The sequence below is a fragment of the Carcharhinus amblyrhynchos genome, chromosome 11 (genome assembly GCF_965287045.1).
Source record: "Carcharhinus amblyrhynchos chromosome 11, sCarAmb.v2.hapA, whole genome shotgun sequence".
In the NCBI taxonomy this organism is placed as follows: domain Eukaryota; kingdom Metazoa; phylum Chordata; class Chondrichthyes; order Carcharhiniformes; family Carcharhinidae; genus Carcharhinus; species Carcharhinus amblyrhynchos.
Window position 1 is genome coordinate 61,028,877 of NC_137334.1, and position 19,985 is coordinate 61,048,861.

Below are 19,985 nucleotides of genomic sequence, written 5' to 3' on the forward strand. Positions count from 1 at the left end.
TGGCCAATTAACCTAATCCACACATCTTTGGACTATGGGAGGAAATTGGAGCATCCAGAGGAAACCCATGCAGATATTGGGAGAATGTGCAAACTCCACACAAACAGTGACCTGAGGATAGGATTGAACTTGGGTCCCTGACACTGTGAGACAGCAGTACTAACCATTGAGCCACCGTGCTGCACTAAAACAGATTTTGAAAACAGTAAATTCTAGGTTCAGGTACTTTTTAAAAAAACCTAATATGGTTGACTATGATAGCATTCAACTTGTATTGCAAATGTCAGTTTCAGGAATGTTTAAGCTTAAGAAGAATGTAGACCTTCATTCTACTCTGCTGGCTTCTTACCAATTCAGTGGCCAGAGCAAACTGTGAGGATCAGTGTGATAGGTCAATTGCTACCATGGAAATAGACCTCTGCTTGAGAAACCCAAACATCTTCAAAACTTTTAAAATTTAAAATTGGCAGACTTCTTAGCTCTTATCAGGATATTACTTTTAAAAAAGGCAGGGCAAAAATTATACTGTCACATTCTCTAAAACAATGAATCAAGAATTGTTCTGAATTTTACATGAAATATATTTGCTATCAGTTCATGAGTAATTCAAGGATCTCATCATAGAAGAATCATAGAATCCCTACAGTGCAGAAGCAACCGTTCAGCCCATCAAGTTTGCACTGACTCTCCGGCAAAGCATTTTACCAAGCCCACCCCCTGCCTCATTCCCTTAACTGCACACATTTAGCCTGCTAAGCTCCCTAACCTACACCAAGGGGCAATTGAGCATTGCCAATCCACCTTACCTGCACATCACTGGATTCTGGGAGGAAACCCACGCAGACACGGGGAGAATGTGCAAACTCCACACAGATGGTGACCCAAGGTTGGAATTGAACCCAGGTCCCTGGCACTGTGAGGCAACAGTGCTAACCACTATGTCACCATGTCGCTCTCATGTATAAGTATGTTTTTTCCCATCCAGGTTACAACATTGGAAGTGGTGCAGAAAATGAACTACAATCTGCGACATGTAGTATTTTAACATAGGACTACCATTACTGACATACATTTACTCATCATTCTACATTATCATAAGTTTGAAAAAGTCATCCTCATGTTTATATTCCTCCATACTTCTCCCTCCATAACACTGTGACAGTGATACTACAGTCATACTACACATATCCCAACATCCTCAAGCTCCTTATTCTTCCAACTCTGATCTTGTGGCCCATCATCAGCAGCCATGGCTTGAATTCCTACATCTCTCCGGTCTGGAATTTTCTCCTGAAAATTCACCAACTTGCTCCTCTTCTTCAGGATGTTCCTTAAAACCCAACTTTTTGATCAAGCTTTTGGTCGTTCCGGGGTATGAGCACAGAAATCAATGCTGATGCTTCAAAGCGAGAAGTCAAACCAAGGAGCAATCTGCATATTAGGTTGGATTTAAAAGATTCCATTGAGAAGAAGGGCAGGTGAGTCTGGTGGCCAGATATCCAGGCTAATATTTATTTATTGATCAACATCACAAAACAGATTATCTAGTCATTATCACACCACTGTTTGTGGAAGCTTGCTGCCTGCAAATTGGCTACCACATCTTTGACATAACAACAGTGACTATGGGCCGGATTTTTGTAGACTTATGGAGACTCTGCAGCAGAGCCAGATGGCGCGCAAATCTGGAAGACCTGCCCTCGTATCTGGCAAAAATCACTTTTACCGAAGATGGGTAAAAATGGGAGCAGAAGAGACTCCCATGTGATGGAAACTCAAATCCAGCAAACCTCTTCAAACTCAGTGCCAAGTTCCAACAGACCCAATTTTTACTGGGCAAGGGCTATATCCCACAGCTTGGGAGTTACGAATCTTTAGAGACTTCACAAGCGAGTGTGAAGGGTGGATAAGATCTGTAGAACTGTAAATCTGTCAAGATATCTGAATGTCCCTTTAAAATTGAATTTAAACTGCCTTCGTATGTGAGAGATTTGAAACTATATCTGTTCTAATAGTTTCAATAGTTGTTTGTTGACATAACACTAAATACATTATTTTAAAATTATTAATGCTCAATTATTTTCCACAACTCATCATTATCACAGTTAAGGATTGTAAGTTTATAGTTTGAATGACAATTAAGCAGCTAGGTTATTAAAAGATTAGTTTTCTTTTATGTAGGGTTAAGAATATAAGTATTTGTTTTTATAAGGGATTATGAATGTATTAAATGGACATTCATGAATGATAGTTTTTTTTAATCTCGAGAAATCCGTAATACATGTTGAGAATATTATTTTATTTCAACTCAACATAGCTCTGAGGTCTGCTTAGGCATGGGTGGCACAACAGAAGTAAACAGTGAGTGGGGACTTGGGTTGGCATGAGTTAGCATTAAGATGGCAGAGTCTATAAAGTGTCATCAGAGATATGGAGGGAGCATGCGTTGGCATGTATGCACAGTAAAAAGTCTGACAACACCAGGTTTTAGTCCAACCGATTTATTTGATAATAGACTCACAAGCTTTCGGGGTTAGTCCCTTCGTCAGGTGAATGGAGAGTTCTGGCCTCAGACAGAGCATATAAAGCACAGACAGTTTAGAGATTACTGATTAGAATGCGAATCCTTACTGAGGCCAGAACTCTCCATTCACCTGACGAAGGGGCTAACCCCGAAAGCTTGTGAGTCTATTATCAAATAAATCGGTTGGACTAAAACCTGGTGATGTCAGACTTTTTACTGTGTTTACGCCAGTCCAACGCCAGCATACCCACATCTTGGCATGTATGGCCATAGGGTGTCGGTGAGTATGAAGCAATATGTGGGTAGGGTGTAAGAGTGACAGACAAGGAGCCACATGCTTAAGTAAACAACTGAGATAAAGTCCAGTAAACTAAGGCAGGTGTTAGCTCACCTTAGCACTCAGCAACCCCTGTGGCCACGTCTCATCTGCACCTCATGTCAATGGACCAGACTCAATGCTACATTTCTCCCGAAAACAAAGTGCATACAGCCTGGGGCACTTTGTCCCGAGCAGGCTTGGCAAACCAGGAAATTTATTGGTTTAGGAGTAAAGAATCCAGGCCTAAGTGTCATAAGTATTTAATTAACTTGTAAAGCACTTCAATATATCTGGTGACCCTGACCAATGCTATGTAAAGGCAAGTCTTTCTTTCTCTTTAATGCCAACCTCTACCTGGTTCAATGGCATATTGTTTCTGAATATTTGTCAGTGAAGCACATTGTGGTTTGTATACGTAATGCTTTATGTAAATCAAATTGTTGCATTGCAGTAGTATTGGTAAATGTCAGGTCATGATGTATTGTCCTTCCTTCGACCAGACTCTTTAATGATTTCTGATGGTCTCCTTCAAAGTCAACTGCACATCAAAACCTGAGACGAAACACACAAAGAGGAATCCCAAGGCAGCAACTGATCTAAAACTCCATCACCTGCAATAACCTGTCCCAGTTACAACAGAACCTTGCATGTGCTAATCAGCATTAGCAGTCACCTATTCACCCAGTGGAACCCTAGCAAACATCACAGATGATGAACATTATCAGCTTCACCTCAAAGGATGAGCTAGAGAAGACACAGGCATTATACACATACAATTTACTGGACTCTTTGTTAATTGTAAGGACTATGGAAAATATTAAAATAGTTTACTTACTGCAGAGTGGTGATTCGTCTGCACCGTTTGGGCAGTGTGGAGTACGGTCACAAACCTTATCCAAACTCAGGCAGAGGCTGAGACCTGGGCACTGCCACTGGTTACTGGGACATTGAAATGGCTGTGTTGGGCAGTCTCTTTCATCACTCATGTCTCTGCAGTCATTATCGCCATCACACAGCCAGCCTTTGAAGACACAGTTTCCATTATCACACCGGAAGTAGTTGGAAGTGCAGTTATTTGGTGGACAGCTAAGGTGTTCATCTGATCCATCCATGCAGTCTGAATGGCCATCACATTCCCAGTTTGATGGTATACAGGTACCATCATCCTGACACTGGAATTCATTTTGGTGGCACATACCTGGCGGTCTAGTGGCTATAAGAAGAAAAAACAAAGATTATAATCAATGTTTTAACAAGGTTATATAAAGCAACTTTGTGTGCCAGTTAATACTTGATAAACCAATTACTTATTATTGGGCAAGGACATTGAAATGAGGCTTAGCCTCATACAAAATAACTAGAGTAAAAGCTGCGAGAATATAAGATAGCCAAACGTTATTGGACATTGAACAGATATTCCCCCTTGTGGGTCAGTCTAGAACAAGAGGTCATAGATATAGAATGAAAGGAGATAGGTTCAAAACTTACATGAGGAGAAACTACTTCTCTCAGAGGGCTATGAATCTACAGAACTCACTGCCCCAACGTGCAGTCGAGGCAGAATCAATCAACAAATTCAAGAAGAAATACATATGTTTCTGATAAAAAGCAGAAATAGATATGTTTCTGATAAAAGGCTATGGGGAGCAGGCAGCTAAGTGGAGTTGAGACCAGGATAAGATCAGCCACGATCATGTTAAATAATGATGTGGGCTCAAAGGGCTGAGTTACCTACTCCCGCTCCTAATTCCCGTGTTCTTTGTTGTTCATTATCTGAATAAATTCAGTGGTTAGAGAAGGAAAACAGACATGCATTGGATCATAGTTAGGTCCAGGCAATGATCTAAGTCCTGCATTGCACTGGTGGGGAGGGAATATTTTTGGCCTTAGTCTCAACAAAGTTTAGGAGCACCGATAACATTTTCGAAGCAATCCATAGCAGCATGGGAGCAAGGTTCCATGAAAAAAAAATTTTATCAGCACTAAATTGGTATACATACGACATCCTGCCTCATCAGACTTATCACTGCAATCAAAAACTCCATCACAATGGTAGGTATTGCTGATGCACTGTCCTCCACTGGCACATTTAAACTCATAGGAAGTGCAGTTATACACTGTAAAGAAATTAATTTTAGTTTAGGAATCTGAACCATAAAATATCATTGCTCCAAAAGATGAATTGTCTCCGATTGCGGCCATTGCCTTTTATCTACACTTACCACAGCCCTGTTCATCCAGACCATCTACGCAGTCTTCATCACCGTCACATATGTAAACTGGGTCAATGCACCGATGCTCTGGGCATAAAAATTGCTCAGGTTGGCAGGTGCTTGTGAAATCTTTAATTTGGAAAGGAGAAATCAGAGAAAAAGCAGGCTTAAATTTATATTTAAAAACATTTTGTTTAGCTGCTACAGCAGCTAAACTTACATTACATGCCTAACATACTAGCACCAAATGCAAAGAAATTAATGACTCAGTTTGTTAGCATTCATACAGAGCATCACACTAGTTAATGGAGAAGGAATGTCCTAACTGAGGAGATGGCACGAGGCTGGCATTGATCAGCCTGAATGGCAGGGCAGCTTGAAGGACCTACTTCTGCCTCTATTTCTTGATGTCAGCTCTGCACTGGATTTAAAATCAATAGCTCTGCATGCCTTACAAATATGTGGACACGGCAAAATAGCATAGAAGTGACCAATAACTAATATTTCCCCAGTCATTTCAACAACTCATTTCTGATGTTTTAATGTAATATTGCAAATGTATAACTTTCTTCTGCAGTGAACAAAGATATCATTGCTTATGGCACAGTAATTTTTAGATGTCATTCACCGTTGGAAATAGTTCTGAGCTGAAATTCCATTCTCCATTCGACTGTTAGTTCAGAAATAGAGGGAAGGATTTTTTTGGCCTCTAGACATGGCAGCAGGGCTGGTAAAATGCCAGGGAGCCATTTCCCTGATGCAATCCTGTTGTCGGGTAGGTATCTTAGCCACAGGACTCTTGCTGCCTACTGAATGGAAATGGGCAGGCAATTTGAATAATTAATAGCCCAATTAAAAGTGATTATCCTTGATGTTGGCATTTTGTCAGTGGCAGAGTGGTCCTTCAGTGCCTGGAGGACAGCCTCCCAGTAGTTTCCCAAGATTCCATTTATTTTGCAGCTTCCATGTTGGAAGAAGGGATTACTGGCACGAAATAACAGTCCAGTGGCACCAACACCCTTCAGGCCCTGACTTCCTTACCCTTCTGAGGACACTTGCCCTCATGTTTTCCTTGGTACCTTAGCCACTGCCAGCTATCTCAGTGGTTTTGCTGAGGCTGCAGATTTGCTGGCCCTCCATGCCAGTTATAGGGTTGGACTGTCATGTTTTTGTAATGATATGAAAGCACCTATCTATCTTAAGGGATTGAGTACGTACATTGTGGGTTCATTTATTCAGGCCAGGCACATGGGAACATTTATGGAAAGGTGTAAAGCTTGAAGACATCAGAGCCTCAGAGCAATGTGTGCTTTGTTTGTGAACTTCTTTTGGCTCAGAGCTGACTGTGTGTGTGCTCTGCCAAAAGTAAAAGCAAAACTAAAATAGAATCCTTTCAAGTGATGTCATGCTGCAATCTCTTAAAAGCATATTATAACAAGGACCACCTGCCTTCCTTAATTGGCCACCTTCACTTAGTTCTTAATTGTTACTTGTTGATAACATCGTGGGAGAAGTCTTGCCTCCTTAACATGCTGGCCATCCAAACAGCACACTGATGCCAGCACTGCCACCTCTTCAACAAAATCTAACCCCCATAACTCTTAAATATTTTAAATATAGCTACATATTCCTTAAATTGACACAAACCTTGTCTTGTGTTTTACTTTGGCTAGCCTTGACTTTTACCTTACCTTGACCATATAAAGAGCTATACATTTTCTCAAGTGCAGAAAATAAACAAACTTTGGAGAGATTAATATGCCCCAATCTGATCAAGATAATTATATTAATTGGCCTAATGGCCAATAGTGCTTAACTTGCATAATGATATTACTTACTTAATAGTAGTATTTCATTTGAAGATTTTGGGTGGGATTTTTCTCCCACTCTGTGGCGTGTTTCACAGCAGTGGGAGACAGAGCGCTACTTGTTGGAGACAGGATCTTATGGTCCCGCCATTGCCAATGGGGTTTCTCATTGAACGCACCCCTCATTGCTGGGAATTCCACAACAAGTGTGCATCATCAGCAGGACCATAAGATCCTACTGCTACGAACAGCAGCAAGATTTCAACATTTGTTTTTAAGATCACCTAATAGAAGATAATACATTCTTACTTCTTAGAGAACAATGAAACATTTTATTTAATTTTGTTGAAAATTTAATGAATATTGGAATTCTTCAGTTGTTTGTTAAATGAAAGTGTCCCCCTAAAAATGGTCCTACGTTTCTTCAGGTACTGCCACTGCTGAAGTTACCAGATGTATGTCAGAAAACTTAAAATTTAATCAGGTATTAAAACAAATAGTTGTAAAATTGTACCATATTAGAACAGCTCAATGGGTTACTTCATTTCAAGAAGTCCACCCCACATCATTTACACTTACTAAAAAAAACCTCACAGAATAAAATGTAATACATACCACAGTTAAGCTCATCTGAGCCATCTCCACAATCATTGTCTGTGTCACATACCCATGTCTTAGGGATACACCAGGAATTAGTGCAGGTAAAACTGTTTTCATTACAGGTTCTCGGGATATTGGTTGGGCATTCCTTTTCATCACTCCCATCCAAGCAGTCATCTTGTCCATCACATTTCCAATAATTTGGAATGCACTGGTTATTAGAGCATGTAAAGGCAACTGAAGAGCATGTGCTATCTAGGTGCAGAAATACAGGACAAGAATATAATGAGTGACGCAAATAAATAGTTCAAGTCCATAGTTTTCTTAATGGTTAGGTTAGTAATATTTACAGGTAATACTCATCAAATGCTAAGATAACTTGCCTCAGAAGTTAAAGCTTACCCGCTTTGATCAAATGAATAGTTTATATTACTAAATGCATATCAAAAGTTTCTCAACTTCCTCAACACATGGAAGCATTTAAATTTTACATTTGTTCACAAAACCCATATTCCATCTCTTATGTCAGAATATTTGATTTTGTATTTATGGACCTTAAACAATACATTTCAGTAATGACCTTGAACTGAAGAAATATTTGGGGTCTGAAATTAATCTTGCTGCATTAAAACCTGTATATAATTGAATACAAGATAAAATCAGGAATAAAATCAGTAAAATTGAACTGTTCCAAAATCACTTTCGGGACTTTACACTGAAAATACAGGAGTTTATCAAAGAAATTGTTGCTAAATGACTATTAAAACAATTATACTGTGGTTCAGTTGACAGTACTTTCACCTGAGACGAAAGGTTGTGGGCTCTAACCCCACTCTAGGGTCACTGTAGTGTGGTACTGAGTTTTGTGTTCTGAATGAGACATTGATTTGAAGTCCTTTCAAGTGTAGGTTAAAGGCCCAATTTTGAAAGGGAGTTTTCACAATGCCCTGACCAATATTTATCCCTCAGCCAGCATTCCTGAAGGTTCAAATCATCACCACATGGCTGCTTGTGACATTTTGCTGAGCACAAATTGACTGCCACATTTCCTATTTTACAATTTTGCCTATGTTTCAAAAATATGTAATTGCCTGTAAAGTGTTCTGGGACATCCTGGGGTCATGAAAGGTGGTATATAAGTGCTAGTCTCTCTTCTCTTTTGATAATCAGTAAGTTTGTACCATGGCAGCTTTTCACTAAAAAGCTATCAAATAATCCATATATTTATGATTTGATTATACTGCTTGTAATACCCAGAGATGTCAGTGAAAATTTCATGCAGGACATTGACTAGAAATTTAAGTACAACCCTTGAGGTTGGATTTTGGAAAATGAAGTGGGTAGCTTGAGTCAGGAAATTTCCTAACTTGGCAGAGCTCCCTCAGTTTAAAAGACACCATTGAACTCAACTTTCTCTCTGGTCAGGTGGGGGCAGAATTGAGTTTAGCATGCTAACCCCAGGAGGAGATTCTAGGTGGCCTCAGCAAAAACTGAGGCAACTGGTTAGAAAGCCCATTGCAGTACTCTAGGTTTCTTCCCCCAGTTTTTTTTTAAGCTGTTAGGCCCTATAGCTCTCAGCCCTCATGTCCTCTTGAACCCCAGCCACCTTCCATGCCACCTCATGCCCCTATAACCCTCTATAGCAGCTCATGGATTCAACTCACCGCCCATGCCCACTACTACACATCAGATGGCCCCTCATGCCCCCATGGCTCCTTGTACTCTCATATCCCCTCCATTTCCACTCACTTAGTATCTACCATGGATGGACCACAGGAGGTCATGCGGAGATGAAAAAAAACTTCTTCCCAATCTAAGTAGGAAGTGAGAACAAAGATCTACATTGAAACTGCACAAACCAATGACAATGTACTTTTCTTACTTAAACCTGTCAATCAAAGCAGTCCAACACTTCCTTAAAAACTTGCATTGACAGTTTAAGTCTTTATTTCCTCAAGTTAAAAGAATAGGGAATTTTTAAAAACTTCAGATCATGACACAAACAATGCTTACTCGCGTTCAGGAAGATTTACTCCATCAAACACCACCACTTGGAAATTCGCCTCCAACCCACTCGCCTAATTTAGAAATGCATCACTGTTCCTGGGTCAAAATCCTGGAACTCCATTCCTAACTGCACATTGGATGTACCTACACCACATGAATTGCAACAATTCAAGAAAACAGCTTACTACCACCTCCTGAAGGGCAATTAGGAATAGGCAATAAATGCTGGCCAACCCAGTAATGCCCACGTCCAAAGAATGAAAAAGAATCAATTTGTGACTCCCATACTGACAGTTAAGGACCATGGAGCAGCCAAAATGAGATCTGATTGAACTCAGAACAAAGCTGAAATAGCCCTTTTGTGTGAATCACATCTCACCCCCTTATCCACGCTGGTAAAAACTGAATCTGTTGGAAGCAGGAGCAGGACATCTGCCTCTGGGTCCCACATACAATTTTCAAAGGTTTGTGGGATCTTCCCAACTTCAGAAAATTGGGTCCTTTGTCTGAAAGCCAAATATGTTATCAGTTCTATTCCTCATAGGAAAAAGTTGATTCAAAATTCTAACATTTCAACTAATTTTATGATGGACTTTACTGTCACAAATTATTACTAGGTTCAAAGTCAGCTCGTATCCCAATCAAAACACTGTTTGAAGTATCATTCAAGATATATTAATTAAATTTATGGTTCATAAAGAATTGAAATCAGTAGGTATATTAGAAACTTAATTAATGCAACAAAGAGAAGTATTCTAAAAGCTGAGGACAATTGATCTCATTCTGTAACATCTCATAATCTTTTATTTCTTAGCCCAAGAATGTATTAATTAGAAGTGTTGAAAGGTAAATTTGATTTTATGTAACAAGAGAAATTAAGATCTTTTAAACAAATTAAATGGGCGCATTAAACTCAATTGTACTGACACATTGGCTGCATTGTATGTAAATTTCAACAGTACGTACTTAAAGTTCCACAGCTTGCTTCATCACTATTATCATGGCAGTCATTAACTCCGTCACAGCGATTGTAATTTGGCACACATTTCCCATTGGCACAAGTGAAAGAAAACATGCCGCATTGTTGTGTGTGTGGTTCACTTGCTGGGTCTTCGATGCAATTGATGTTGTTGGAATCAAGTTTCATTCCATTAGGGCAACCACAGACTCTCTGAAAATTGGGTATCGGGAAGCAAAAATGACTACAGTCTCCATTGGGGTTTGTTGGTTTATTACAGTTGTTGGATCCTATAGTATAAGAAACAGCAAGATGTCTATTAGATAGATGTAGAAGATGCTAAGGCTTCAACATGAGAATTCATTGAAACAAAAGTTTCCCAGAATTAAGTCAGATGGAACAAAAACAGAAAATGCTGGCAATCTCAGCAGGTCTAACAACATCCATGGAGAGAGAATAGAGCCAATGTTTCAAGAGAAACATTGGGCAGCATTTTCCGGCTGTGCTTGCCCCAAAGCTGGAAAATCCTGTCCTAAGTCAATGGACTTTTCCATGGTCTGCCCCTCGTCCGCTACAATTCCCATGGCAGGCACCGTTGGCTCTATTTTCTCTCCAAGATGCTGTCAGGTCTGCTGAGATTTTCCAGCATCTGCATTATTTTATCTTTATTTTAGGCCAAAAATGAAGTTACTAAATAATTTTCACTTCGAATAAATTCCTCACTAAATTTAATGGGCATGCATTTCCTTCTATTCAATCTATTAGCTCAAAATGCATTTGGGCTCAAAGATGGCCAGCCAGCAGACAAAAAATGGAAGATTTGCATTTATATGGTAACTTTCATAACTGACATACTAAAGTGTTTTACAGCCAATGAAGAACTTTTTAAATAAAAGCATTGGTGTAATGTGGAAAACACAAGTTGCAGGCAGCAAACTTCTAAAACAGATATTCCATTTTTCTGATGTTGATTAAGGTCACGATAGGAAGACTCCCTTGTTCATCTTTGAAATAGTGCCATGGGATTTTTATGTCAACCCTTGACAGCAGACAGGACCTCAGTTTCATATCTCATCCTGAAGTCAGTGGATGCAATCCTACCTGCCATTCACACTACCTCCAGGTTAATTCCTTGAGTTCACAGCCAGCCAAATCTCCATTCACTGCAGGAGATGGGAAAATCCTACCAAGGTGAATGGTGATAAGGTTCTGGCAGAATTTTTGACAGTGCAGCACTCTCTCAGTACTGCATTAGAGTGTCAGCCTTGAATTTTTTTCTATTCAAGTCATGGGGTAGGACTTGAATCAGCAACTTTCAGACTCAGAGACAAGAGTTCTTCCGAGTGGCATAGCCAAAATTTGGAGCAAAGCTTAGTGTTACAAGGATTCCACCTTGCTCCATTTTGCCATCTTCTGCTGGCATAAGTACAGGCTAACCTTACACCTCCTTTGCCAAAGATGAATTGTCTGGATTTTTTTTCCCAAGCTATGTCAAGAATCACACCTAGAAGACCATTCTAAGGGTCCATCAGATGAGATGTGATGGTACTCTGATGAAAGGTCTTTGAAAAGTCTCAGTCTTTACCCAGACCAAAGTAATCAATCCATCAGAGGTCAATTACTTTCTCTCTGGAAGCTGAGTGGCTCCTTGTTTAGTTGTACACTATTGTTGCTCATTTTGTTTCATTAAGGAAAAGACCAGCAGGTATAAATTGGGATGGGGCCTACACCTTTGTGCTTGGCCAAATAGAGATCCTGCTCCGCCACGATGGCACTGATAAAGCCTAACCCACAAAATTTTAGAACTGTGTGCTTTGGAGGAGATTCCTTTATCCACAAATCCAAATTTGCATTTGTCAGCTCAACATAGATAGTTAAAATATATAATAATTTGATTATTTATACATACCAGTCTGGATAGAAGCATCAAATGATTTTACATGCATAATATTGTTAATGCCTCTTCTAATAATAGACATCCCACTACCATCTGTTTTCCGCACACGGACTATTGCATTCAGCCTCCAATCAGTAAAGTATGCATAATCTGTAGCGAAGAGATAATCAATGAACTAGTGAAGACTAAACTAGCTAATGTAGCTTTGTTCTGTTTAACAAAATGATCACAACTATATATCATGAAAGTTTACAATGTACTTTCACTTTTTTACAACAAGTCTCATGACTTCAATGTTTTATAGGATTGTGACTTACCACCAAACACTGTAAGACCAAAAGGGTGTGACATTTGGTTAATTTGATTGAGGGTCTGTCTGTCAAAACCACTGAAGGAACAGTGCTCAATTTTATCAAAATAGGCATCCACCCAATACAGACGAAGAGAACTAGAAAAGAAGAAATCTTTGATTCAGTTCAAATGGAGACTAAATAACTGTGTAAAATAATGTGCTGAATTCAAAACATGCCCGCAGGGATTGAAAAATAAACTCAGCGTTACTCGACTGCTGACTGTCTTAAACAAATATAAATCCTACACATGAACCAGGACTGTAGACAACAAAAGGGGGATGGCAGCATAATGGTCATATCACTGGACTAGTTAATCCACAGTCTCAGTCTCAGGTTCCTTGGGGAACAGGGGCTCAAATCCCACAATGGCAGCCGCTGGAAATTTTGAGCAAAATCTGCAATATAAAGCTAATCTTTGCAATAATGGAACTGTTATCAATTGTCACTGAAAACCACCAGGTTCACAAGGGAAGAAAATCTACCATCCTTACCTAATCTGCTCTACATGTGACTCCAGACCCAAAGTAATGTGGCTATCTCTTAACTGCCCTCTGAAATCGCTGAGCAAGCCACCCAATTCAAGGGCAATTAGAGATGGGTAACAAATGGGCATGGGATTTGGGTGTTGGTGACCTTGCCAGCAAGACCTCACATCCCATCAAAGAATAAAAAAGACCCCAAGCTTTGGAAAACAACTAGCAGCATATGGAACCAAAGAATAGAAATGGCATAAAACCAAATGATGTGCAAATGTATTCATCATTCTCATGGCTATCACTTAGATCAGAATTCATTATGTATTTCAGAGTAATCAATAAATCTTTTACTTTTAGATTCACTAAAAATGTCTTTTTTCAGGACATTCATGGAAATGCTTGTTTTTACTCAACAAACAACCAAAGAAAGCCCATTTTAAAACTGAAACAATTTGTTTGAAATTAAATTGTACTTTAATTATTACAGAAAAAGAGGTCTATTCCTGTTCTTTTCCTAAAAGAGAAATTTTATTCTGGCTCTTCTGCTATGTGACAAATACCATTCCTTATTATACGATGGCCAGACAACCTTCAAGATTCCTTTTTATTGTACAATTGGACCAGCCATAATCAAATGAATGAGAGGTTTGAAAGTGGCTAATGATACTTTTCCCCTCTATGAAGAAGTGCCTTGACAACCCCCCCACCCCATCCCACCACACTATATGTCTATGATGGAGAAACTTGTATCCTGCTATTCTATTAGGTTTAATCATGTCTAACCAAAGAACCTGCTAATTTATTTTCATTTTCATTTGTCAAAGCCAGCAAAAGGTCAGCATAAATAGTAAAGCTGCTTTAACTGCAGACTGATTATTAATTGGCCATTAGCAAATGAAGGAAAACATATGCTCCTGAATGTTGACAGCTGCAGAATTAGCCTTTTGCATTATCAGCTTGCCTTACCTCCAGTCAATGGCAAGGCCATTTGGCCAACCAAGTGTTGTATTGACTATTGCCATTGCATTTGACCCATCAGCCCAGGCTCTCATGATCTTTGCAGGTCTGTACCAGTCTGTCCAGAAGATGTGTCTATAAATAGATGTTAATGTGGTAAATCCAACACTTATGACTTTAGTTAACTAAATCAACTAATGTCTTTCAAAAATCCATCCATGACATTAGAAAACTGTGACACTGAAAATTTTATTTACCCCATCATTGGATGCACAACAATAGACCTGGGATTGTTCAAGTTCTCAACAATCGCTCTCCTGGATTTATCAGATAACCGCAGAACAGAAATGCTGCTATAGCGTGCATCAGTCCAGTAAAGATTCCTTGAAATCCAATCAAAAGCTAGATCTTCAACTCCATCCACTCTACTGGCAACTAGGATTTCCCGGTCTACATATCAGACAGAAAACCAAACATTGTTGATTTCAATTCTCAAATCTGCTCACTGGTAGGTTCAGAATTCTGTTTACCAGCTCTTAGCAAGAGGCAGTGAACATCAGCAAGAGAGCGCCACCCAGTTTCCATCCATATGGCTATACTATTTCCCCCAAAAAAGTGCTGCAGTGAGGCACTCCATAGCTTAATATCTCAAATTAAGTAAAGCATAACCTCAATCCCTAATTATAGAATATAGGCAAGTATGTCACATATACTGAAATGAATTAGTAATGTTTTGTTGGTGAAACTGGCAGAATTATCTCTTTAAAAATTGTAAGAATTTCTTCTCCAGCAGCAGAAGTATCCTTAACTACAACTTTAAGGGGATAAGAAGGAGCCAATGATATTATGAGAATGTCTCCATATACAGCAAATAAAAAAAGAATCTAATTAGATCGACACAACGTAAGTAAAAATTAAACACCTATAAATCAATCTTTCAGAATGACTATCTTTTAAGAAAGCTGAAGGGTAATAAGGTTTCCACATTCCGTTTAAAAATCAGAACCCACAATCTTTCCACTGCAGAAATGAAAAAGTTGAACATTTACATTGATGTGTTTTTTTTATTACCTGTTCCATCAATTTTTTGTCGATAAATGAGGTCTGTTCTTGTGTCAGAGAAAAAGATTGTCTGCTGCGCTGCATCAAAATCAACTCCCACAAAGTAAGACGGGCTTCCTGTCACAGGCAGGATGATATCTTTCTGGCTGGAGATGTTGAAAGGGATTCCACGCACAGCCAGCTGGGATGAAAATAGTAGGAACTGGGTCACAGCTGCAGAAGAGAAAACATGAAGTATTTAAACGTTCTTCATTTAACACAGCCAGGCGGTCTAAACCACCTGCAATTTTCACATCCAGCTGGATTACAAAGCAGGAGTATAACTGGACCAAGGTGGATGAATGGGAAAGAGAGATGGGAAGAGAAAGAAGGAAGAGAAGGGAAGGAGAGGCAGAGGAGAGAAAGGGAAAGGAAGGACAGAAAAACAGTTGAAAAGGAAGATGGGAAAGAGACAGGGAGGATGATTGGTGTATGCGTGAGAGAGAAAAAGAGAGAGAAGAGTGAACAGCAGCAGTAAAAATAGGAAAAGAAGAGAGGGACAATGATGACAGGGAACAAAGTTTAACATTTAAACTATTGGGTCCATTTGTTGATCAGCGGGGAGCTACACTTAAAAGGAGGGGTGGGGCACATGATTGGATGTCCAGTCTTCAAGCCTTATCTCTCACCTATTCTTCCCAACTATAAATTCCCTGCTGGAAATGTGGGAGACCAAACTGGCCCCAACATTCTGTCTTCACATTTTTAGAAGCACGATGAATCAACAGTACAGAATGAGACCATTCGGCCATCGAGTCTGCACTGACTTTCTGACAGGTACCCACCAACCATTCAATCCCCATAATGCCACACATTTACCATGGCTACTCCATCTAACTTACACATGTTGGGACACTAAGGAACAATTTAGCATGGCCAATCCACCCACCTGCACATCTTTGAAGTGTGGCAGGAAACCGGAGCACACGGAGGAAACCCAAGCAGACACGGGAAGAACATGCAAACTCCACATAGACAGTCACCCGAGACCGGAATAAAACCAGAGTCCCTGGTGCTGAGGCAGTAGTGCTAACTACTATGCCACCATGCCAAAAACTAATGGAAATCTTCAAATGGCATGATGGGGGAAATAATCCAATAAAATTTATGAAAGCTCTGATTGGGCCTGATCTTACCTCACTCAAAACCCATTTCCTCACACATCTTGAAAGTCAGCCACCTCCAGAGAGTTGAGCATAAAAATCCAGAGAACAATCCAGTGCAATACAGGTCCATTCCAGGATCCATTAAAATGTGGCATCGGCTGATGAATCTCAGATGAATATAAAACATGGGTGGCACGGTGGCACTACAGTGGTTAGCAATACTGTCTCACAGTGCCAGGGAACTGGGTTTGATTCCCAGCTTTGATCAATGCCTGTGTGGAGTTTACACATTCTCCCCATGTCTGCATAGTTTCCTCCCACAGCCCGAAAGACGTGCTAGTTAAGTGGATTGGCCCTAAATTCTTCCTCAGTGTACCTGAACAGGCGCCAGAGTGTGGCGAACAGGGGATTTTCACAGTTACTTCATTGAGGTGTTAATGTAAGCCTACTTGTGTCACTAATAAATAAACTTTAAAAGATCCCATTGCACTATTCAAAGAAGGCAGGGACGTTCTCCCAATATCCTGGTAAATATTTATCGTCCAACCAAACATTATAGCAGTTTAATTTGATCATTCACCTCCTTGTTGTGTATAAGTTGGTTGCTCCATTTTATCACACTGTGAGTGTCTAGAAGTCATAAACTATTTCCTTGGTTTTAATATTTTGGTTTCCTTGGTTTCAAGATTGGGGGAAAGGCAAATTGTGCGGAGGGTGTGGAGAGTCTGCAGAAGGATCTAGATAGGCTGGGCGAATGGGCCAGGAAATGGCAAATGGAATTTAATGTTGGCAAGTGTGAGGTGGTCCACTTTGGTAGGAAGAATGGTAGGAAGGACTATTACTTACGTGGCGAAAAACTGCAGCAGGCGACGGTGCAGAGGGACCTCGGGGTCCTTGTGCATGAGTCGCAAAAACCCAGCTTGCAGGTGCAGCAGGTGGTCAGGAAGGCGAATGGGATGCTGGCCTTCATAGCGAGGGGGATTGAATATAAAAGTAGGGAGGTCTTGCTGCAGCTGTATAGGGCATTGGTGAGGCCGCAGCTGGAGTACTGTGTGCAGTTTTGGGCGCCGCACCTGCGCAAGGATATTTTGGCCCTGGAGGGAGTGCAGAGGAGGTTTACTAGGCTGATACCGGAGTTGAGGGGATTGAGCTATGAGGAGAGGCTGAATAAACTAGGCTTGTACTCGTTAGAGTTCAGAAGAATGAGGGGAGATCTCATTGAGACGTATAAGATGATGAATGGGATGGATAGGATAGAGGTGGAGAGACTCTTCCCGCTCAAAAAAGACAGTAGGACTAGGGGGCACAGCCTCAAGATAAAGGGGAGGCGGTTTAGAACGGAGTTGAGGAGGAACTTCTTCACTCAAAGGGTGGTGAATCTCTGGAATTCTCTGCCCGTTGAAGTGGTGGAGGCTGCCTCGCTAAATATTTTTAAGAAGCGGGTTGATGGGTTCTTGATAAGAGAGGGGATTAAGGGTTATGGGGAGAGGGCGGGAAAGTGGAACTGAGCCACAACAGATCAGCCATGATCTTATTGAATGGCGGGGCAGGCTCGAAGGGCTAGATGGCCTACTCCTGCTCCTATTTCTTATGTTCTTATGTTCTTATGTTCTTAATAGACATTGGGAATTCCTGAACTTGTGAAAGTTGATTCTTTCTTTGTTGCACGGCATTGCCATTTTTCTATGTAATACACGGGGTAGCTGACAGATTTGCCTTACCTTCTGCTTGTTCTGGTCATGATATTTTCTATAATGTAACTGTTGGGTTTATACTAAACTACAAAAGTACCAAGGGTTAATAAAGGTACGTGTCAACAAGCAATGAAAGGAGATTTAGAACACATCGATGGAAATTTCTACGGATACTCTTTATGTATCTTAAAAAAGTAAACAAGTTTTCATGCCATTCTCATACCATAGCAATGTTTTCCATCACGGTAAAGATCAAAGCCCAGTCTGCACCGACATCGGAAGCCTAGACCATCATTGTCTGTCGCGTGGCTGAGAATGCAGATATGATCACATGCACCATTGTTCCTGCCACATGGATTCCTTACTAAAATCAGCACACACAAAACAAAACAGACATCAGAGTTAAACATATGTTTTAAGGAAACATCAAGCTACTCACATTTCATTGCAGTGTAGAAAATGTATTAAATCAGTGCAGAGTTAACTCTGGTATCTTATCGATAATGGGAAGTCATGTTACCTAATTGTAATGTGGCTGAATGAGAAAATCTCTATCACCAAGCTATGTTTTTGTTTATTATCAGTCTCTTTCCTTTCTTTGTGTGGAAAATATTACTATTGTCACCAAAAAGTCCATTTTATTGCCAGCCTAATATTAGCGAGTGAAGCAAATTACATAATATATAAATTCTTTCTAAAAATCCATGGATAAGCAAGGCTGATGAATAAACAAAAAAGATGCAATTCATGAAAATTAATTGGATAACTTTTAACCTTTATCAAACCAATTGTAAGCATTGATCATTTTTGGTTTGAAAACAGCAGTGTTCTAAATCTATCACATTCCAAATATAAGGCCAGGAATGCAATAATAATGAGTCATCTGTATAAAAGTTTTATATGTTTTTCAATTAGCTGAAAGTTGCAGTCAAGAATGATTTTTACTTCTTCACATAGGGCGTAGTCATCACACTGATGAGATCTTCTGGTGCACTTTGCCAATTGTTTCCCAGTGGACTGGAGTGAAATGAATGGGGAGCCTAAATGTCAGTGGCAGAACTAAAAGATCCCTCCACCATCCAACGGTGCACTGTCTCCCATCTCTGAGAAAAACACTGCAGGGAGGCCAGAGAATCCCAGCGATAGACTTAGGAATAAACATGTTTCCTTGTTATAAAAAATGACCTTAGTACAGGAAATGCAGTGTAAAAATTAGTAAATGATACAAACCTTGGCAATACAGTAAATAGTGAATGTTTTAGAGCACATTGTTGAAATGAGCAGATGGATAATGGACACAATTCAGTGTAGATACTGTACAGTGATGCACTTTGGCAGAAACAACATAGAAAAGCAATATATTCAAAAGGAGGTGTAAGATCAGAGGGATAAAGGACACATACCCACAAAGCTTTGTAGATGGCGGGACATGTTGATGAGGAGATTAAGGAAACATATGATACATAGCTTTGTAAATAGGGACACTTCCCCACCTCACCCACCCCTCTCTCCTGGGATTGGTTCACTCCAGCAGAGTTTGCTACTGCTCCCACTAATGGGGAACAGGTGGCCCAAGCTCGCTGGACAGAAGAAAGGCTATTAAGGTCCCCCAAACCCTCCCACCAGCACCCCCCCCCCCCCAAGCCCAGGAGGACAGGAGTAAGGGGGCAGTACCCCTTGGGTAGTGCCATCCTGGCACCCTGGCACTGCCTAATGGGCAAAACAAGACTGCCCATTGGGTACCTTAGCATTGCCTATCGGGCATCGGGCAGTGCCAAGGAAGTGGGGCCTATTGGGACGATCAATGCAGGTGGGAAGTTCTGCTGCCACTCTGCATTGGGATCTCAGGCAGAGGGAAGGAAGAGGTGATCAGGGCTGGCCATCTGGATTGGGGGCGTCAGGGTGGGGGGGCGGGGTGGGGGGTGCGGAGAGGCTACCACTGGGATAGAGGTTGGAGTCGGAGAGATCAGGA

At 40.5% G+C, this 19,985-nt stretch overlaps 1 protein-coding gene across 6 annotated transcripts in view; it reads right to left on the reverse strand.

The window, feature by feature from the left end:
• lrp2a (low density lipoprotein receptor-related protein 2a) overlaps positions 1-19,985 on the reverse strand; it is a 298,347-nt gene that overhangs the window by 161,910 nt on the left and 116,452 nt on the right. For all 6 annotated transcript variants that reach the window (XM_080199227.1, XM_080199226.1, XM_080199224.1 and 3 more), the window contains 11 exons: positions 18,237-18,377; positions 15,184-15,387; positions 14,370-14,562; positions 14,122-14,247; positions 12,644-12,774; positions 12,339-12,476; positions 10,438-10,719; positions 7,480-7,719; positions 5,066-5,185; positions 4,844-4,960; positions 3,679-4,056 (listed from right to left, as the gene is read on the reverse strand). In XM_080199227.1, coding sequence (XP_080055353.1) covers positions 3,679-4,056; positions 4,844-4,960; positions 5,066-5,185; positions 7,480-7,719; positions 10,438-10,719; positions 12,339-12,476; positions 12,644-12,774; positions 14,122-14,247; positions 14,370-14,562; positions 15,184-15,387; positions 18,237-18,377 — 2,070 coding nt within the window. The remainder of the gene's footprint in view (positions 1-3,678; positions 4,057-4,843; positions 4,961-5,065; positions 5,186-7,479; positions 7,720-10,437; positions 10,720-12,338; positions 12,477-12,643; positions 12,775-14,121; positions 14,248-14,369; positions 14,563-15,183; positions 15,388-18,236; positions 18,378-19,985) is intronic.